The sequence below is a fragment of the Haliotis rubra genome, unplaced genomic scaffold (assembly GCF_003918875.1).
Source record: "Haliotis rubra isolate DU_JTF1 unplaced genomic scaffold, ASM391887v1 Scf1452, whole genome shotgun sequence".
In the NCBI taxonomy this organism is placed as follows: Eukaryota; Metazoa; Mollusca; class Gastropoda; order Lepetellida; family Haliotidae; genus Haliotis; species Haliotis rubra.
In genome coordinates, this window is record NW_025765395.1 from 126375 (window position 1) to 148851 (window position 22477).

General features: G+C 42.1%; 3 protein-coding genes across 3 annotated transcripts; 1 reads left to right on the forward strand and 2 right to left on the reverse strand.

The window, feature by feature from the left end:
- Positions 1-1670: 1670 nt before the first annotated feature.
- LOC124269535 (von Willebrand factor C domain-containing protein 2-like) lies at positions 1671-2756 on the reverse strand. Its single transcript, XM_046704566.1, has 2 exons — positions 2454-2756; positions 1671-1847 (listed from the first exon to the last, which is right to left on the reverse strand). The coding sequence occupies exons 1-2, from the start codon at positions 2713-2715 to the stop codon at positions 1708-1710; spliced, it is 402 nt and encodes a 133-aa protein (XP_046560522.1). The 5' UTR covers positions 2716-2756; the 3' UTR covers positions 1671-1707.
- A 2915-nt stretch (positions 2757-5671) lies between these two features.
- LOC124269531 (von Willebrand factor C domain-containing protein 2-like) lies at positions 5672-8072 on the forward strand. The gene is made up of 2 exons (XM_046704560.1): positions 5672-5975; positions 7899-8072. Exons 1-2 carry the CDS (start codon positions 5708-5710, stop codon positions 8033-8035), a joined length of 405 nt encoding a protein of 134 aa, XP_046560516.1. The 5' UTR covers positions 5672-5707; the 3' UTR covers positions 8036-8072.
- A 13247-nt stretch (positions 8073-21319) lies between these two features.
- Positions 21320-22477, reverse strand: LOC124269534 (von Willebrand factor C domain-containing protein 2-like). The gene is made up of 2 exons (XM_046704565.1): positions 22179-22477; positions 21320-21501 (listed from the first exon to the last, which is right to left on the reverse strand). Exons 1-2 carry the CDS (start codon positions 22438-22440, stop codon positions 21362-21364), a joined length of 402 nt encoding a protein of 133 aa, XP_046560521.1. The 5' UTR covers positions 22441-22477; the 3' UTR covers positions 21320-21361.

The following is a 22477-nucleotide window of genomic DNA, read 5'->3' on the forward strand; positions in this document are numbered from 1 at the left end:
CAAAAGTCACTGTGTTCTTTAATCTGATTGGTTGAAAAACGTGATCAAATGGTATTCGATTCCCGGAAATTCTTTGCGTATTAATACATACAAACATCGCTCACACCATTGTATTGATACGTCGTCAGCTGTGATGACGTCATTCAAATCATATTGTGACGTAAGGTCCGAATGACGTCACAAATGAGCAGTTCCAGATGCTACCATGAGAGACAGCCGAAACGGCCGGTTGATGACATTTCACTGCTGTACCCGTACACGATGTCAATGAGTGCAGACACAAAAACTTGTGTGGACCTTTTGGTTTACTTTTGTGTTTTCAATGTCGATAAACATCATGTGTTGGCCAATTTCCGGATGTTAGTGAGTATTTGAAGCATGGGAATATTCCATTTGAAACCTCCAGCTGACGCCGTCGGTTCCAAATAAAATCCCGTGCTTCAATTAAGAAATACACTTCGCTCTACCACCATGTATAGTGTAATTGCGTCCGAGTGCTTTAACGTTATAATAGTTCAGGGCGAAAGTGTGTTTTATTACACTATACATGGTGGTAGGGCGAAGTGTATTTCTTTTCTAAGATGCCAAATTTAATACTTTCTAAAGATAATTACGATTAATTTAAGGCAGAAAACAAACGACGGTGTCGGTGACCTAAATTAAGAATCCTCGCACAGGGCTAACTGGCGCGCTGTTCTATTGATTTTTCTGCCCCCCTACGTTAAGACGAACGTTACCAGAAAAAAACAAATGATAACAGTTTGATGACGGTTTACGTTCGGATTAAATATCTTCTCTGAATTATTCTAATTACATCTGTCATTAACGTAAACCATATCGGGCAATATGAACGTTGCATTTCTACTACCAGCGTAAGTTTAGATCAGTACATCCAGAGGAAGTTGAGTAGTCAAACGACATTCCACAATTGCATTGTGGGAATGTAAACATTACGAACGTTACCGTGTCGCTGAAAACTTGTGAGTCGAATGACACATTTTAACCGTCGTAAAACATAAACGTAATGTTTCAACCAGTGATGTTAGCTGCGTGAAGCAACAGCAAACCAAGAAACGGGATGCAACGGTGTAGTTTACTGTAGGAGGCCGTACGAGGCGATGACAACTGACATGCATCGTGACGTCGCTTACATTGTGACGTAATGTAAAATGGTTCGATTACGAGGGGGCACACTAGAATGGCGCAGTGACGGGATAACGTCATTCAATTGTTACGTCAGCAAAAAACTATACCTTTATTGTCTGATAATGTTTGTTTTTTTCGATTGTTCTAACCGCTAGGCATCTTAGAAATACTCAATAACACCCGGAAATTGGCCAACACATGATGTTTATCTCCTAAGACAAGAAGTTGACATACATAATATTTTGTCTTATGCTTGAATACCAACTTCTATATGCCTCTCAAGAACCTCAGTAATACATGGTACTACAGTAAACGTACTCAATTACTCTTTCATGCACTCAAAAATAGAAAAGTATTTGATCATGCATTATTTCTAAATATTATAACCAGCTCGGAAACGATGTCGAGTAATAATTCTACCACTGTACCACAATAATGTTTTTATAATATTATTAAATCATTAAACAAGCAAGAAAAGCACTGAAACCCCTAAGATGCGGAGAATGGTCACATCGACAACCTGCCTTCATTGAGTTTATTGTCGTCCGTGCATGATGTACATTAGATGTGGGTGTCGTTGCAGACAGCTCGGTAGGCGGAGCCGAACTGCTGGGGGACGAACTGGCACCGACAGGTCACACCCTCGTCCCTGTACACCTCCCCTTCTTTGAGCACCTTGTCACCATGTTGACAGTTTAGACCTGGAAATAGCAGCGACGAACGAGTTGTGCACTATCTGAAGGATTTTTGTCAAGTCAGATTTTCATTTGGAAACTATGAACACCTGGCACAAAACAAACAGGGGAGCTGCATCAGGCATAATGGTTTTCACTGAAAGCATCACATATGGAAATTTTCTCGCATATCCTCCTTTGTGGTGGGGTAGTTTAGTGGTCCGTGTGTTCGCTTGTCACGCCGAAGGCCTTTCTGGTGTCCCCGATGTGATGTCGCTAAAATTTTGCTAAAAGCAGCATAAATTACACTTATTCACTCACTCACTCACTCACTCACTCACTCACTCGCTCACTCACTCACTCACTCACTCACTCACTCACTCACTCACTCACTCACTCACTCACTCACTCACTCACTCACTCACTCACCACATCTATCCGATACCGCGGTATGATCTTTTTAAAATAGGCAACATGGGATGTGATTTGCGATTCCTGCACATAATCCCCTATCATCTGTAAAAACAGGGCTCGCTTTTCGATAAACCAGCTCGAATCCATGGATCTATGGTTCGCGCACCTCAAATTACCCCCACGCATCCAAACTCACCATCTTAATATCACAAATCTTACCATCCGGGCACTCCTGACAGCACTGGGAAGACAGGTAAGTTGGGTTGGCACAATGTGTCGGCGCACAGGTGATGTACACACAGCTGATGGTGTGACCTTCAGCACAAACACAAGGCTCACACTCGCTCTTCAGGAAACTCTCCCCTATGGCGAAGGCCTTGCTTCCATAGTAACAGGTAGTCTCGGGGTCGAGGGTCGTCAATGGAGACCCGAGGCAGGTGGCAAAAATTCCACAACAAGTTACCCACACTGTTATCTGCATGATATCCAATGGCGTCTGAAGTTTACTGCAATCTTATGCTGCAATGTTCCAGATAGATAACAAAGTATGAAACAGGTTTCAGAATAATCAGGGCTACTTACTTGCTGATTTTTGAATCATTAGAGACTAGCTCTCAGACAGTCTTAGTTCTAAGATCGCTTGTACTACACCCTGGGCCCCACTTCTCCTGCTTGGTTGTGTGTAATTTTCCATCATAAGGGATAAATATTTCAATGTTAAAACTGTTAAGGATCACTGTTCATGTTCATTTAATTCTTGGTTTTTTTAAAAGAAATTGATTTGATTAATGATTTTTGATTAATATGTTCTGTAAATAGATGTATTTTAATGATTGGTAGTTTAGATTGTTAACTTAGATTGTTAGTGGCTGTACCCTCAAAGGGGGGTTAAAGTACCGTAAAATTATTGTCCTCCTGAGAGGGTATGTAAGTCCCCAAACTTTCAAAGTAAAATATAAATTATCACATTTTAAACGTAGTATTTTTGTTATTTTAACTGTTGGCTAAATTTTCCTACAATCGCCAGCGGCTGAAGGGATGGTGTAAATCCAGCTAGGATCCATGCAGGTAGCAAAAGTAATGTAAGTCCCCATGGTTCCTAGTATGGTGATCTACCTTCAGTTGTTGGCGATCCATAGCCCATTTTTATATTGTGTTGTCCCCTATAGTTAAAATGTTTTAGATTCAATTACTAGTTTTACATATATATCTGTGATACTCTAGTTGCTTTACTGTCCTTTGTCGGCAGGTTTTATAATCTCTATATATATTCTATTTCAATGTCAAGTGTTCTCGTCACGATATGGCTGAAATATTGCCGATGTGACGTTAAATAATAACTCACTCACTCACTCATAAAGCGATCCAAAGTCTGTGCTAAGGTAAAGGCGTTATGATGACCTTAGTCTTAAGATGGTTTTGTACAATGATACCCTGGAGTGGTGGTTGGTGAAACACCCTGTGTCAGATTGCAAAATAAAACACAAATATGACCACAGATGAGGAAGGATATAGGCTATACCTATGAGGTACGAATGGAACGCTAAGTCATAAGGATTACCTGATAATGGTCACGTAAAATGGTACCATCGACAGCATGGCATCCTCCTATTGTCATCAGTACGTGCTGTACGTTAGATGTGGGTGTCGTTACAGACAGCTCGGTAGGAGGGGCCGTACTGCTGGGGACGAACTGGCACCGACAGGTCACACCCCCGTCCGTGTACACCTCTCTCTCCTCGATCACCTTGTTAAAGGGATGTGATTTTCTGGAACGAATCTCAGAGCAAAGCAGTTCCTGGTTCGACGCCACAAAGTGTGAAAAACACCGATCTGAAGACTCTTTTCGAAACTCTATGTGATACTGAAAGCGATCGATTAAATGCTCGTGGCAGGGCAATAATCGTCATCCTGGATCCGGACCCGTGAAGGTCCGGGTAATATTATTGATCTTCAGTAACCCATGCTTGTCGTAAGAGGCGTCTAACGGGATCGGGTGTTCAGGTTCGGTGACTTGGTTGACACATGTCATCGGTTCCCAATTGCGCAGATCGATGCTCATGCTGTTGATCATTGGATTGTCTGGTCCAGACTCGATTATTTACAGGCCGCCCCATATAGCTGGAATATTGCTGAGTGTGGAGTAAATTTAAACTCACTCACTCATCCTGGATCCAAGCTTGTCATTCTTTCTTCAAATGTCAAATCCCATCATGACGTCAATTCATATTCCACTACTCTGGTAAAATTATTAGAACAAGTTTATTCTTGTTATGGCATGGATATATCCGTGGCCACAATACCAGATTCACACATGCTTTGTGCAGAACAATAATGTGCATTCCGAATCCAAGGACAACATGAATCCCACCCCAACAAACAACATTGAACGAGTGGATTCCCCTTTCGGAGAAATAATGTTTAAATAAAGAGAGAAATGTCTTTGGTAATTAAAGTACACATTCTGCTGAGTACAGTCAATAATACTGAAGGTTATGTATGATAACTCTGGGGATCATGTGTGCATTCAAAACGGATCACACTCACCAACTCCAGATAATGCATAGCTACATCCGTTAAACGTTTGGAATTGTTTAACCCCTTTTGCATAGTTATCAATCCTTCACATAGTCAGCTTTAAAAGAATAAGTCCTTGTCATATTCGTAAACGTGTTTGGTGTCTCTCCAGAGCTCCCTTACATTCAGGATAGTATGAACTACACTTAACCTAAAATGTGATTAACTGATGCATAAAATGCTTAAATACAACTGGCATGATATTGGAGCCATGTTCTGACTGAATAGTCCAAGGCAAACCAAACAAAGTGAAGAACTTCACCAAAGTCTTGATAAGGACCTAACCTGTAAGTTTCCATAAAAGGGTAATCTCTGAGAACCATTTGATATTAAGCATGACCATCAATGAAGAGTTCTGTAAAAGTTGGACCGGTTTTCAATGTAGCGGATGTTTTATTGGGTTTACCAACCCCCTGACATGCATCTCAGGTTTTGCACAAACTAGCTGAATCATATGGCCGGATACGCCAACAGAAATGCAACGGAATTTTGTCATAAGTGACCCATATCATAGGTGCATTATGTGCCAAACTCAAAACATGTTTTCAAATCAATTTCGAAACACGATCTGAAGAAAAACTATGCACTCATTGTCAGCGGGTAGATCTGGCTGATTATTGCTGTTCACCCCGTTGCCTTTATTATCTTTCTAAGAACCCACCATTTACCATATATGCCTCGATGCTATTTGTGTACCGTCACAAGCCCCTATCTGTGGGATTCTCATGGGATGAGACGTTACTCTAGAGTAGGTCACGTAATCGTTCTTTCAGAACGACGATGAGTTCACCAAATTCAGATTATCTAACCAAAAAATGGAAACAAAATATTCCTGTAGATAAGGCAACCTACTATAAATGGAACGTCTCAACATTATTGCTCACATCTCGTTCACAATGATCGGAACAGTCGTGTCGTCTGCCATATTCCTGGCTCTTGTTGTGTACTCCGAGTCTGCATCACTTCCGGTGGTTGCAGCTGCAGTTGACAAATGCGTGTATCAAAACAAGACTTACATGGTTGGTGAAAAGACAGACGATCCGTGCACGCCCTGCTTATGCGAGCAAACCGGCCGCATGGCTTGCCTGCAGATTGACTGTAGGTACGCTCCCTGCGTCGACGCCGTTCAGAAACCGGGAAATTGCTGTCCGTCTTGTCCAAACGGTATTTATACATATATTTCTGTTCAGACATCATGTATAACTTTACAGGCCTGAAGTCGACACGTAGAGCTGATATTATTACCGTTAAGATGACTTAATGCAGTGCTGAAAAATTGTTTATCCTTTTAAAAATAATTTGTCTTGCACTGTGGGCGGCTCAAGGTTCTTCAATCCCATATCCGGACCGTACGTACTGACACCCCAGCTGTTCATTATCTGACCATGTGCTTCTAGAATTATCTCCCCTTCGATATACAAAGCTTGAAATGCAATGTTGAATGTGGTTTAGTCTATTACTGAAACGTGACACACGTATAGTTTAAACTCAAATCATTCCATACGATTTTTTTTTAAAAGACATTCCAGACAATCCATGGCTATCTTTGTGTCGTCAACTGAAATTATATCTTCCAATATTCAACAGTTGTTATGTTAAAGTACCATATATATTACCACGTGATACTGTTCTTGGGGAGTTATTTGACAGCGACTAGTACATGAGACGAACTTAAATACGATTAACTGCTGTTATTTTTGTCAACGTTGTTGAGAAATGGAACATAAACGTTTTGGTCACTGTATGTACAAACCCTAACCCTACTGTTTCGCAATACGGACTACTCTGATATGTGAATTATATTTGCTTGAAGATTTGTTCTCACACATAATTCAAATTGTGGTAACACCAGGTGCCCGCTGATGAGAGAGTGTATTCTGCTCCACTGTGACACCCGCCACAACACATGCAAGGAAAACCCAATTGTTCACCTGAAAACTCCGAAACTAAGTAGAAGTCAAAATAGTGAATTACAAATGTCACTGATGCATAAAACATAGAAATGACCTGCACTTATTGTCAGTGAAATTTTGAAATCTTTGCTTGGGCCTTGCATGTTGTAATTTTGATTCGGCAACTTCTGAACTATACTCGTCGGTCGCTCTTTGAAATATTTAAATATGCCTCTCCTCATCGGTGGCATCCGTTACAAATCCATCAAATGGGAACTCACACAACTGACATCCGCTCAACACGTAGAATATAAATGTTAGTAGTTTAATCCTTCATTCATATGATCAGTAAAACTAAAAGGAACATTCCAAATTCAGAGATGAGATACAATGACCGCTTGATACGTTTTCGAGAATATAATTATCATTTATAGACATGATCTATATAATGCACTGTTGAGCAAAGTGCACATTAAACAACAATAGCGAACGACGAACTTCTTCAAGTCACATGTTACTTCAGACCGTTCCTTTATCTTATCTGCGTTAATTTAGGCTACGCCGCCAATTCTTTTCTTGCTGGCTGTTAGTCAGGCAACAGATTGCAGCAATGCTGTTTGTCCATCTGCTTTCTTCCACTGTTGACCAGTGACGGCGCTTCCATTGAAAACAATAACGATCTTTGTGTCATTGGTAAAAAATCGTATCATGCGGGCGAGGCCATTAGTAATAACCCCTGCCGGCCGTGCAGGTGTGGAGGGGGAAATGCCATCTCTTGTATGATAGTGGACTGTGCCATGGTCATGTGTGTGGATCCCACCAGGAAGGAAGGCCAGTGTCGCCAGTATTGTAAGAAATATAGTGTGTCTTCGTCAGGGATCTGTTTTCCACCATATGCTCTTTATCACATTGCGTTATAACAGTAGCTCGATATACCCAGCATATATACAGTATGTGACCTGGATAACACAACAGTTTCCTATATCCATCAGTTTGACACAAACGAAGTTAACATTACCAATTACGCCATTTGAGGCTTCAACGCCCAAACAGGGTTTTGTTATTCTATACACTAATAAAACCTTAAACATCGTCAACCCATCCTCCCCAAAACGGTAGGGCCTTGCGATTATTCCATGGACATGGCCATGCATGTAGGGTCCAGTAAACCAATCTGTCTGTGTTGATGTTGCAGGAATGAACTGCAAGTACGGCGATCACATCATCAAGGAGGGAGACGTGTACAAACCTGACGCAAACACCGTGTGTAAATGCAACAAGCAAATATTCGATTTCAACGATCTGAAGGCTGTGTGTATCAAGTCGGTCTAGTCTGTCTCTAATACCTCAGAAATAAATCTTCTAAACTATAAGCGAGTTGTCATCTCGGATAATCAGTCATAACAATGTGTCTCCAGTATAGCAGTATCCCAGATATATGACGGCGATCTGTAAATAAAAGAGGCTGGACCAGTCAATCCTGGGATATACATTTGTGATGTACCCTAGCGATTGAAGCGTTCGTTCGTCGTACGCCGATTACCTGAGTTCGATTCCCCTCATGGGTACATTGCGTGATTCCATTCCTGGTGTCCCCTCCTGAGACATTGCTAGAATATTGTTCAATGCGGCGTAAAACCTGCTTCACTCACTCCATTGTGTTATTTAAAGATTCATTCCAAATTGTATGGGAGTAGCACGATTCGACAATACCAAACACAATGGATATATTTTCCAAACAACATCCAGCGACAAAGAATACCGGGAACTCTGGGAGTATTCTGGATGTAAGACTGAGTTAGTGAGTGAGTCTGACGCCGCCTTGAACAGTATTCCCTTAACATCCCAGCGAGGTGAAATGAGGCAGGCCTCAGACGTTTATCGCTTGGTGAACTCCACTCTTGGAAAGATTCAGTCAAGTATCTCACAAGACGCTGAGTGTCTAAAACAGTTAACACCTGTGTTTGTTCCACTCTAGCAATAGTTGCGTCTACGGGTTCAACTAGTGGCTCTTCATGTGTGTGTGCCATAATAATAATAATAATAATAATAATAATGATGGGGGCCTGATGATGTACGCCTCTCCGTGGTGGGCCTAGATAGGGGAATTATATTCCCTGAACCAAACGTGCATCACCCAGTTAGGGCTGACCCCCCGAAGCTGGTTTTTCACTGGGTTACAGACAGCCAAAAGGAAAGTTTAGATTCACTTTCGCAGCCCAGTCAGCCTTCCTCCGGTAGTGAAACCAACCATACTGGAGATGGGACTTGCCCCAGGGGAAGGCACAGAACCCGACCAAGAATATCTTGGTCAAACCACCTTAAAACCACACTACTTGAGTGTGCGAGAGCGACAGGATGGCCTGAAAATCCACGTATCAATGGCAAGTCGTTGAAGCTGCATTGGGACAATGCCATGCCCATGTATGCTTACCTGACGGAGCAAAATCTCCGAGATCAATTCCGGCGACTTAAAAATCTCTTGCCCCGTGAGCCAGTTCAACCCACAACTGGTGCCCGTCAGGAACCTTTGCATGAACAGAATGCTCAAGTGGCAGCAGACCCAAAACTCCGAATGGACGTCCGTGTCAACCTCTTTCCTCTTGCTGATGGAAACTCTTCCGGCATAGAGCCAATTGGCCCCGAAATTTCAGACCCTCACTCTTCCTCTTCCTCAGGTGCAGATCTTTCTGAAAATCCTGTGTATATTTTGTTTCATTCTATTTATGATGAAATATCTGGCATACCTTTAGAAAATCGGAGGCCTATTAAACAAACAAATGAATCTTTTCCGCAAAATGAAATTAATTTATTAAATGATATTATTTCTATGAAACTTTCATCGGACTGTTCATTACATGAAGTTAATTGTTGTGTCTATGCTGCCGCTCGAACCTTGGAGGAACTTCACACAGTTTCCAAAAGAAAAACCGGTTTCAAGTAAAACTAACGGAAACTAGAAAATACATTTCCTGGATAGAGCTGTGCCTGGAGTTAAGATCATCAGGCAGTCCAATGTCAAAAAGACAAAAGGCAATTTGGAGAAAATTAAAACTGAAATATAAAACAACAAAAGAAAAGATACTTCTCCAAATTGTCGATTCCCTTAAGGAAAAAGTAAAGGTTTGGACTGAAAGAAAGAAAAAATGGGAGAAGAAAAATAAATTCATCAAACAAAATAAACTGTTTAGAAACAATGAAAAGCACTTCTACAGGCAACTGAAAGCAAAGGGTGATGGTGAACATGATAAACGGCCTCCCATGGATGCCAATGAAAGGTTCTGGAAACAGTTGTGGTCTGTACCAGGCAACTGTAACCTTGAGGCACCATGGGTCCGTGATTATGACCATGCAATGCATGAGAAGGTAACTAGGTCGTTTGTCTGTTACATCTCACCAGATTGCCTGAAAAGTGTTATAAAAAAGTCCAAATCAAATACAGCTCCAAGGCCTGATGGCATTCGAAATCGGTATTGAAACTGTTTCCTGTGTCCAAACACCATTACTACACTGTTTCAATTCTCTTGTGGACACAGGTGATGTTCATCCATGGTTCTGCAAAGGTCGCACAATACTTCTCCCCAAGAAAGGAGACTTGACTGATCCCAAAAACTTCCGCCCTATCACATGTTTGAATACACAATACAAAATATTCACAGGGTGTTTGACAGGCCTCGTGTCATCTTACTGCTCTTCCAATGATATAATTTACAGAGAGCAGAAGGGAGCAAGAAAGGGATGTTGGGGGTGCAAGGATCAACTTCTTGTACAGAAAATGATTTTGGAAGAGGCTAAAACATATCACCGCAACCTCTCCATGTGCTGGATTGACTACAGAAAAGCATATGACTCTGTCCCTCACGAATGGATTCTGAAGTCTCTTCATTGTATTGACCTCCCTCAGCGACTACTTGATTTACTCAAGTCTTTAATGAGTTGCTGGTCGACTCAACTTGAGATGTACTCGCTGGGGCAGGTGCAGACTTCGGAATCTATTCCAATCAGAAGGGGAATATTTCAGGGGGATTCCTTTAGTCCTTTGCTTTTTGTCTGTCTTTAAATCCTTTGAGCTTTCTGCTCAATAAAGAGGAGGGTTACCATCCCGGACCTCCTCAGCACAGATCCCAACACCTCTTACTCATCTCCTTTACATGGATGATATCGAGCTCCTTGCCAAAGGAGATACCAATTTGAAAGAGCAGGTTCTCCTTGTCGAGTCCTTTTCGAATGATATTGGCATGACATTTGGTCTCAACAAATGTAATACTCTTCATTTGAAACGTGGCAAGGTAACTAATGATGGATCGGTCCAAGTTACAAGGGGAGGAGTTATTTAGCATCTTGTGGAAGATCAGGCCTACACCTATCTTGGAATACAAGTTCGAGATAAAGCTCCAGAATGCCCAGATTCAAGACAAACTTCGGGCCGAGTACAAATCTCGTTTAAAGAAAATCTGGAGCTCAGAGCTAAATGCTCGAAACAAGGTCAAAGCCACCAATACTTTTGCTGTGCCAGTCCTCTCTTATTCCTTTGGAGTAGTTGATTGGACGAAACAAGACATCCAGAGTCTTGACCGCCTGACCAGAAGGATCATGTCTGATAACAGAGCCCACCACCCTCGTTCCTCTCTTAACCGTGTATATATGCCAATCAATTGGAGGTCGGGGTTTGATTAATGTGGAGGCTCTTCATGACAGAATTTTATTGTGTACTTTTGCACATATTTATTTATCGGATGATCCTCTGGTGATGCATGTGAAGACTCATGATGAAAGCAAGGAATTCCACAGCTATTTTAAGCGTGCCAAGGTTGTTGGACAGAATCTGAAATTTGAGGTTGACTTTGCTGATGGCGATGTACTGCTGGACGGTACAGCGATGGGAGTAAACCAGGTGAAGTCCTTCACCAAGTCTGCCCAGAGTCGGTCTTTTGTGGAGAAGCTTTCTGAGAAGCCATTGCATCGTGTGTACATGCAGTGTGTGGAACAGAATAGCAATCCCGCCGACTCCTTCGCCTGGATGAAGTCGGCTGGTCTTAAATGTGAAACTGAGGGCTTCCTTTTTGCTGCTCAGGACCAGTCACTTCCCACTCGTAATCGCCTAAATGTGATTCTTAAAGAGACTATTAACATGAAATGTCGACTTTGCAATGAATTCACAGAGACTGGCCAACACCTTGTCAGTGGATGCCCTTCTTTGGCACAAACAGCATATCTTAAACGACATGATGGCATGGCTCGTTGCTTTTTTACTACCGTCTCCGCCGTGTCTGTGGCTTTGACTCCGAGGTCCATCCATGGTACGACCCTGAACATGTCCAGGGCGTCATGGAAAATGATGCTTTCAAACTTCTGTGGAATAGGCCCATATACAGCCTCAGAAGAATCCCTGCCAACAAACCATATCCTGTCCTTTTAGATAAAGCCAATAAATTTATATATATCATTGATTTTTCTGTCCCTTTTGACAGCAATGTGACTGGCAAGATTCAGGAAAAGCATGATAAATATGCGGACTTCGCCTGTGAAATGTCTCGCTTGCATCCCAAGTACCTTTTTCGGTGCTCTTGGTTTGGTAACTCCTGATCTCTTGGCGGAGATCAGGAGAGTGCCCGGGTTCTGACACTCTGGGTAATGCAGAAGGCTGCAGTGTTGGGGAGCCTTCATATTCTCCGGAAAGTTCTTGGTGGGTTCGACTAGGAGAAGTCCTATTTGCTGTCTGTGCTGCGTGTAGAGGGGGCGAGGGCCCTGAGCTGATGATGAGCCTTACCAGCCTGACTGCGCCAGGATAACCCGAACCCTCTCTTCTGCATTTTCATCTTTAATCTGTAAAACATAATAATAATAAATGAGCATTTCTATAGTGCATTATCCATAAGTCATATGCTCAAAGCGCGCTGTACATGGCAAAGATGAATTATCCTACCTCATGTGAAGGAACGTCCATCTCTGGTTATATCGTCCAAACGGCGTATAAATCTTTGCGAAGGAGAATAAATCAGTTATACCTCGCCCCATGGAAAAAGCATGCATCCACGGCATTCAGTGAACCAGTGGTTCGGATAGAGTAGTCAGTACCATGTTAGTAAAACATATGATTGAATTTCAGTTTGTTTTAATGTTATATTTACATAATGAGAGATTAAAATATCCTGTAAGATAAATTCGTTGGAGCATTATGATTCGGGGTATACGGGGTTTTGTGCGTCCCTCGTTAGGTTTAACACAGGACACATAAAACCCCGTATACCCCTTATCACAATGCTACAACTTATAATGTCAATCTGGATAAACAAAATTAAGAGATGTGTTTTCAAACTGGCTTTGAAACTCAGCAAAGAACGGCAAGTTCTAATGTCAGTAGGCAGAGCATTCGAGAGAGTAGCGCAGAATTTTGAAAGAAAATTGTCCGAAAACTTTGAGCTTCCATCTAGGTGTCTGGAGAAGATCTTATTTATACAGTTTCTTCAGTTTTTGATATGATCAATCGCAACAGCCTGTTGTCTTCCTGATAGATAGGTTCGATTCCCGACCGCGTCATACCAAAAGACGTTAAAATATGGTACTTGTTGGTCCCTGCCTGGCACTCGGCATTAATGGGTACAACAAGGACTGGTCGGCTCGGAGTCAGTATAATGTGTCTGAGTGGGGTATTCATGCTTCACTGCGGTATGGTATCTCAGTGGGCTAGCACTATAAAACCAGCTTAAGTCTGGGCTAGTACAAGCAGCCGCACATACACATACACACGCATGCACGTCGTCATATGAGCCAAATATTCTCGAGCACGACGTAAACCCAATTTCACCTCACCTCACCTCCTGATAGATAGGAGGTAATCCAGTTGTGAGCACATCCAGTGATACAACAATCTGACTGGAGACAACAGAGAAGTGTAGTGCGGTTCACAATGTCAAAGGCCGCTGTCAAATCCAATAGAGCTACAACACCCAGTTCACCTTGCTCTACTGTTTGCTGAAGGTCGCTGACAACTCTGAACAAAGCTGTCTCCGTGCTGTGGCCAACACGATATGCTGACTGAAACTTAGGCTCAAGAAGATTGTTCATGCGCTCTACAATGCGACATTTCTCCAACAGTTTAGATACTAGTATATAGGGCAGGTTTGAAACAGGCCTGCAGTTCGAGAGTTTGTTTTTGTCAAGATTGGCCTTCTTGAGCAAAGGTTTCACAACAGCTGCCTTAAAACATTCTGGAAAGCTTCCTGCTTCCAAACTTTAATTGATTTTTTCTCGTCACTGTAGGTAGCAAGATATCAATATGTTCCAAAAGCAGGGATCGGATTTTCCTCACCACATGTTGGTTTAGAGCAACCGATAAGTTTCATAACTTCTGCTACTTCTGAGAGTCTGACCTCCCTGGAGGATTTATGTTGTTCGTTGCCTCTATTATCTTTCTAAGAACCCGCAAGTGACCATATATACCTCGATGCTAATTTATCATCGTCACAAGCCCCTGTGTGTGGGAATCTAATGATGTGGGGCGTTATTCCAGCGATGGCGACGTAATCGTTCTCTTGTTTACCATACCGATTACTCTGTGCAGTATAGGTGAATGTGTGTCGGTGTACGGAGCCGGATGTAGCTAGGGATGCTGGGGTGTATTAAATGGCGCATGACCATTGGTGCGAAGGAGAATGAATTATCCATCTCCCCGTGGGTGCTAACACTTTCAGTACCATGGTGGTTTCACCGAATTCAGATTATCTGACCGAACAAACGGAAACAAAATTTTCCTGCAGATAAGGCAACCTACTATAAATGTAGCGTCTCAACATTATCGCCGACATCTCGTTAAGAATGATCCAAACAGTCGTGTCGTCTGCCATATTCCTGGCTCTTGTTGTCTACTCCGAGTCTGCATCACTTCCGGTGGTTGCAGCTGCAGTTGGCAAATGCGTGTACATGGATCGATCAAAAAGTACGTAGACTAACTGTATTTTCGATGTCCCAATGTTTGAAAAGCTTCCTTTTCATTTGAAGGAACCTTTATCAAAGTCATATCCAAAATTTCACATATGTGGGTAATGTGGTTAACGAGATATTAGTCATCACAACACATTGGGGTATACTATTTCCAACAAAACTGCAGAAAATGAAAAACGATCTGTCATTTGGTACCTCTTGGATAATGTATGCCCTCAGAGTATATCATATAAAATATGTTCATTATAGTATTGGATGACTTCCCGTCATAATCAACAGCCAAAGATTTGGATCGCTTAATTTGGGCTGTTTTTTAAGGACCCAACCATTTCAATCTTCCTAAGACATTGTGTCCAGATATTTAAGCTGGTACTGTTTACAATATATTGTGAGCTGAAAATTGTGTGACCATTCAGTGTTTAGTTTGAACCCTTGGCATCATGTATGGATAAGTGAAAACATTAGAATAAGTTATGTCCTTATGATTACGTCATCTGAAAGGGGATGGGAACTGTCTCCAAAACAAGCTCTTTCAGTCAACATGAAAGGGGGAGTCACTTTAACAAGCGACTGTAATTTCAACCCATGGGCCTTAGTATGGTGATCTGCCTTCAGTTGTTGGCGATCTATAGCCCGTATTTTATATTGTATTGTCTTCTTTAATTGGAATATTTTAACTTTGCGCTAGTTTTATATTTATAACTGTGATTCTCTAGACTTTTTACTGTTCATCGTCGACAGGTTTTAATCAAAATGTTTCTACTTTTTATTGTATGGCTTGTTTTCGTCACGATATGGCTGCAATATTGCCGATGTGACGTTAAATGTTAACTCACTCACTCACTGTAATTTCAAATTGCTTTTTTATGAACTTTAATATCTAAGTGTAATTCTAGGAGACTTCTATCAATCTCAAACACACAAAATATTTCTTGCATATTTTGTTTCCGGAAGTTTTTGCTGCATTTATTGTAGATTTTGCGTTTTTTGAGGGTACCAAAATAAAAAGGTAAAACAAAATGGGAATCGTAAGACTGGAACATAGCAAAACCAAATTGCTTGAGCTTGACAGATAATATGTAGAAAAATAAAATATAACAGAATCATGCATTTGTATCGTTTTCTTGGTGACTCTACATACTGTTTGATCGCCCCTCGTACATGGTTAGAGAAAAGACGGGAAGTTACTGCAGGCCCTGTGAGTGCACGCAAAGTGGCAGCATTGTTTGCCTGCAGATTGACTGCCCGTTCCCGAATCTGTGTGTCGATCCTGTTTTAGAACTGGGACACTGCTGTTACATTTGTCCAAACGGTATTTATGCAAACATTTCTGTTCAAATATCTTTTTACACTTAACACGAGGTGTAAAACGGTGACTAAAACTACTAACATGATGACTGGAGATAATGCAGATATTTTTCGATACAGTTAATCATAATGTTCATGACGAAAACCATTTTTTGTCAAATAATTCCATACAATTTCACAAAGACATTCAAGACAAACCATCGTTATCCGCGCCTACATTGCTGAAATTACATATTCCTATGATAACAGGCTCTTAGTTAGAATGGGCGGTGGGGTAGCCTAGTGGTTAAAGCGTTGGCTCGTCACGCCGAAGACCCGGGTTCGAATCCCCACATGGGTACAATGTGCGAAGCCCATTTCTGGTGTCCCCCGCCGTGATGTTGCTGGAATATTGCTAAAAGTGGCGTACAAACCAAACTCAGTCAGTCAGTCAGTCTTAGTTAGAAGTACCATGTATGTAACCAGGCGTTCCTAGTACTGGGGAGTTATTTTAAAACACCTGGTTCGGGAGCCAAACTTGTAAAGAGTTAACTGCTGTGCTTTAATGGAATTGTTGGGTTTTTTAAATGTAGTAGTTCGGCTTTCGGGTTGCCGTTTCTATAAACTGTCACCTGTCAAATGAAAGATATCATAATGATTTCCAAGGAGACTTAGATGTGTGCCAGCAGTGTGGGTCATTACTACATTAAGTCTGGTTGTCATGATACACTTTGCTCTTTGCTTGCAACTTGCGATTGACTCGTAGACGATCCCTGCAGGCCGCCCGGAGAGCGGAAGGTCGCTGGTTCCATCCCCGACCGCGTCATACCAAAAGACGTTAAAATATGGTACTTGTTGGTCCCTGCCTGGCGCTCGGCATTAATGGGTACAACAAGGACTGGTCGGCTCGGACTCAGTATGATGTGTCTGAGTGGGGTATTCATGCTTCACTGCGGCATGGTATCTCAGTGAGCTAGCACTATAAAACCAGCTTCAGTCTGGGCTAGTACAAGCAGCCGCACATACACATACACATGCATGCACGTCGTCATATGAGCGAAATATTCCCAAGCACGACGTTAAACCCAATTTCACCTCACCTCATCTCCCTGCAGGCCCTGCTATTTCGAACAAAAAGGCAGCATGGTTTGCCTGCAGATTGACTGTTTCTTTTTTCCCTGAGGCAACCCTGTTCAGAAACCGTTGCAGTGCTGTTTGACTTGACCAAAAGGTATTAATACACATATGCACAACTCAGATAGTTGTACCACCAGGGGCCCCGGATGGGAGAGTGTAATCTGCTCCACTGTGACACCCGCCACAACATATGTAAGGACAAACCAACTGTTCACCTACGAAAACACTCAAAAATTAAGTACAAGTCAAAATAGTGAAAAAAACATCGGTCATCAATATATTTGTCACTAATGGAATCGACCTTCAGTTCTTTTTGAAAGCTTTGCTTTTGTCTTGAATGTTGTGAGAGCTTGTTCGGTTATATCCGACCAGCAATTTTAGTTTGTTATAACCATTGCTGGATATATAATACATTTTTCGACTAAAATATACAAGTGACCTGGACCACACAGCAGTTCGTTATATCCGTCAGTTCGTTACAAACGAAGTTTAACTTAACATGACGCCATTTGAGACTTCAACGCTCGAACAGGTTTATTTTTTTTATTCTCAACAATAAAGTTACCTTAAACCTCGTCAACCCATCCTACCACAAACCGGTAGGGCCTATTATCCGATTATTCCATGGACATGGCCATGAATGTAGAGTCCAGTAAGCCAGTCTGTCTGTGTTGATGTTGCAGGAAGGAATTGCAAGTACGGCGATCACATCATCAAGGAGGGGGATTTGTACAAACCCGACGCCCACACCGAGTGTAAATGCAATAAGCAACTACCCGGTCCCGACGCCGTGGTTGCTGTGTATGCGTGATTCCTGCCGGGTCTGTCTAAATTATCTTGCCTCACACATTAATGTCGTTTTCTGATTGGCTGAGCGCTCTTCTATTATTTTTCATGATTACCCTGCTTTTAAAAGTTAATCAAGTAACATTTTTCTGTGTACCATTAACTGGAATGCCGAACTCATTTAATACACTTCGTAGTAGCAGTTCTTTACCTCGCAAAAACATTGAATCACGTATGATGTACGGAAATTACCGATGTTTCTGAATGCAAATCGATGGAGATAACTCTGAATTAGCTTACAAGCGAAGTTTTCTTGTCTTGTCGTCTGGTACTCCATACTATCATCATTGAATCCGTGCTTCAAACAGTTCAGAATTACCATCGAGGTAAGACACATACGTTGTTCACTGGTCCCTCGGGGCCCATGGGTTGATGAACCCTAGATGTTTCGGGCTCAGGGAACATAAACAAACATCGAGGGTACATCAGCTTATGTCCCCTCGAGACCAGTGAACAACTTATAATGTATGAGCGAGTTGTCATGTCGGATAATCGGTCTCAACAGTGTGTCTATATTATGCCATCAGTAATGTAAGATTGGTGAAGATGGTACCAAACAATCTTCCTCGTCAATTAAACTACTGGACAAAAGAAATCACGCCAGTGTGCGAAATAGTTGCCAAATTTCGCTTATCAGTCGGGCAAGCTATGCCTGAAAGTTACTAGTCCACAAAATAATTCGGTAGCCCGAAACTTGAATGTAGAAACCAAGCCAAAGATTACAAAAAGTTAAAATACCATCATTTATCAGGCCATAATCTTGCATGATTTAAAAGTGCATTGTAACATAACAAGCGGGAGAGAGTGATATGTTCAAAAATTGACCCCATCAAAATTCACTAGCCAGTCAGGCCAGTGACTTAAATATCTACTGGCCCGACTAGATTTTTACTAGCCACAGGCTACCGGGCCAGTGGCTATTTCGCACACTGAATCACACGCCCTCAGTGACTTAGATATCTACTGGCCCAATACAGGCTACCGGGAGCTGCTTTCGCACACTGACACGCCCTTGTCTGACGAAACATACCAGAAATGTTATTCCATGTTTGTTGTTTTACGTCGCACCCAGCAGTATTCAAGCTATATGGCGGCGGTCTGTAAATACACGAGGCTGAACCAGACAATCCAGTGATCAACACTATGAGATTGCATTGTGGTTAAATTGTCCATTCGTTACGCTGAATACCCGGGTTCGATTCCCCAAATGGGTACATTGTGTGAAGCCCATTTTTGGTGTCCCCTGCTGTGATATTACTGGAATATTGCTCACAGCGGCGTAAAACCTGCCTCACTCATCCCTTTATGTTATTGAAACATTCATTCACACCCGACAATGTGGGATCACTATGATACGACAAAAACAAACACAATGCACATTTTGTCCAAACAACATCCAGCAACCCAAAGAATTCTGAGTATTCTGGCTGTAAGATTGAGTTAGTGAGTGAGTTTGACGCCGCCTTGAACAGTATTCCCGCAACATCCCAGCGAGGTGAGATGATGCAGGTCTCAGACGTTTAACCCATGATGAAACCCGGGATTCGAACCCACGTTTATGCTCCTGGCGTGCCCAAGGGACGTAACTCTGCACAGCTGATTGTGGCACCTTAGACGACACCTGCATTACACGAAATCCCTATGGTGTTAAAACGTGTATTCGCGACATTGATGTCAAACGTCAGTTACAGCTGATTGCACACATCAGATATAATGGACATGATAAAATAATGTATTTTTATAGATAATTTATACAATTCTGTTGAAGATTTGTTTTAAAGGTGATGGTGATTATGTAAATTCTTTCATCCAATGCTACACATTTTACTTTATTAAGTTAATTTTATATTTGTGCCGTAACGGAAAGGAAACTATATTAGGATGGGCATAAGGCCAAGTTTCTTCTTCGGCTGCAGTTCATCAGAAAATATATTTTTAAAAACACTTTTTGTGTCTGTTCTTATCGCCATGGACAACCGGTTTGAGGCATAATTACTTTTCTGTGGGATATCCCGCAACATTTCATAAATTTTCTTTATTAAAAACTCCTGAAGAAGGAAAGCAATTTAACAGTTGCTTAGGAACTAGTGAGTAAGAAATACCCACATGTTGTACTTGGAGTGAGTGAGTGAGTTTAGTTTTATGCCGCTTGTAGCAATATTCCAGCAACACCAGAAATGGGCTTCACATATTGAACCCATGTGGGGAATCGAACCCGGGTTTTCGGCGTCACGAGCGAACGCTTTAACCACTAGGCTACCCCACCGCCCCTGTTGTACTTTGACAGTCCTGTACTTCCACTACAACGAGATGCGCAAGATATACTGTGGCGTAGAAGAAGGAGCTGTCCACACAAATGATAATGACGTTATGACAAATTATCTGCCATTTGTTCTTAAGCATTCTGCAAAACTTTGATCATACCTATCAGTGAAGGACGCCAAATCACCTAATTTGTTAACGATGTAACAAAGAAAAACATCCAACTTTCAATTCTGATTAAATCTGATTGGGTTTTTTGGCGCTCCATCAGAAATTGAAACAGAAAACACTGAAACATTACCGGAACGACACCACTGAAACATTACCGTAACGACACCACTGAAACATTACCGTAACGACACCACTGAAACCTTACCGAACGACACCACTGAAACATTGAAACTGAAACATTACCGTAACGACACCACTGAAACAATTTCCGGAACGGCACCACTGAAACATTACCGGAACGACACAGTCTGAAAACATTACCGGAACATGTGTTCTCGGTTCAAGAAAACTTCATTTGAACCATATCAATACTGTATATCAATACTAGTATTAATAGAGTAAATATAGCCTTATTCCAGTTACGTTCAGTTTACTATGATTTAAGGTGTTATATATTTCGTAACAAACTTGCTCTGTGCAAATATTGTAAATTAAATGTCCTGGTAGACGAATACCATGGTCTGCTAATTTGCGGTCATTATAATAACATTAGAAGCAAATACATACCCAGTTGTTTTACGACAAAGCAGTCAAAACACATATTTTTCCAGCTATTGTCAACTGCTAACCGTATAATATTGAAAATATTGCTCAGTTTATTTATCATGCTATTATGAAGAGAGATCCACTCTGCTGATGAAAATAGTATATACTTGTACTATGGGCCTGTGGTCTTCAGTTCACAAGACGCTGGAAGGGGCGGATACAGCTTTTTGAGACAGGAGGGGTGCACAGGGGGGTTGGGTAGGGTGGCTTGCGCACCCCTGCAAAACACACACACACACCACCCCATAATATTTTAGCATTATAAAAACACTTTTCAAAACCAGCTACGGAGGATGGTGGATGACCTTGGTAATCAACATATAACAAGTCCCAAAGTTACAGCAAAACAGTAAACATCGACATCATGGCATCCTCTACTTTATTGTCATCAGTGCGTGCTGTACTTTAGATGTGGGTGCTGTTACAGACAGCTCGGTAGGCGGGGCCGTACTGCTGGGGGACGAACTGACACCGACAGGTCACACCCCCGTCCGTGTACACCTCCCCCTCCTTGATGATCTTGTCACCATGTTGACAGTTAAGGCCTGTAAATAGAAGCGACGAACACGTTTTGATTCTGCGCTCAGGCAGGTCAATTGTTCACCTGAAAAGAATCTGGGAACAGAGGGCACAAGACAAAATTGGGAACTGCATCAAACGTAATGTTTGTACTGTATGAGTTGCGGTGGGATAGTGGTCAAAGTGTTCACCAGTCATGCCAAAGACCCGGGTTCAAATCCTCAGATGTGTACTATGTATCCCATTTCTGGTATCCCACGCCGTAATATTGCTCCAAACATTTATGAAAACGACGTAAAGGTATACGTTCTAACTCACTCCGTACATCTTCCATACCGGGAATATATAGTTTAGTGGTCAAAGCGTTCGCTTGTCACGCCGAAAAGGGATTCCATGTGGGTATAATGTGTGAAGCCCATTTCTGGTGTCCTCCGGTGTGACATTGCTGAAATTTTGATAAAAACGCCATAAAACAACTCATTCACTGACTGCCATAACATCTGTCCGCTCTCGCTTATGCCATTCTCAAAATACCTAACTTTGGACGTGGAATCCGGACGAGGTCAACTGCAATTCCTGCTCCTGCTCCAACATCCTCCGTAGCTACAGGGCTCGCCAACCCCTGGATCAATGGCCCGGAACCCCCTCAATCACTCATCCATATTCACTAACTCGCTTACTGTGTTAGTACAACAAATCTTACCATCTGGGCACTCCCGACAGCACTGGGTAGACAGGTAAGTTGGGTTGACACAATGTGTCGGTGCACAGGTGATGTACACACAGTTGACTGAGCGACCTTCAGCACACACACAAGGCTGACACGCGCTCTTCATGAACGTATCCCCGATGGCGAAGGCCTTGCTTCCATAGTAACAGGTAGTATCGGGATCGAGGGTCGTCAATGGAGACCCGAGGCAGGTTGCTATAATTCCACAAAGAGCTACCCACACTGCTATCTGCATGTTTCCAATGTCGTATGTTGTTTACTGCTATCTTGTG

Excerpts from the sequence above, each read along its gene's own strand:
- LOC124269534 (XM_046704565.1), bottom strand. The coding sequence starts at position 22,440 with ATGCAGATAGCAGTGTGGGTAGCTCTTTGTGGAATTATAGCAACCTGC. Across the intron at positions 21,502-22,178 it reads CTGTCGGGAGTGCCCAGATG|GCCTTAACTGTCAACATGGT; the intron begins GTAAGATTTGTT and ends TTCTATTTACAG.
- LOC124269531 (XM_046704560.1), top strand. The coding sequence starts at position 5,708 with ATGATCGGAACAGTCGTGTCGTCTGCCATATTCCTGGCTCTTGTTGTG. Across the intron at positions 5,976-7,898 it reads CTGTCCGTCTTGTCCAAACG|GAATGAACTGCAAGTACGGC; the intron begins GTATTTATACAT and ends TTGATGTTGCAG.
- LOC124269535 (XM_046704566.1), bottom strand. The coding sequence starts at position 2,715 with ATGCAGATAACAGTGTGGGTAACTTGTTGTGGAATTTTTGCCACCTGC. Across the intron at positions 1,848-2,453 it reads CTGTCAGGAGTGCCCGGATG|GTCTAAACTGTCAACATGGT; the intron begins GTAAGATTTGTG and ends TGCTATTTCCAG.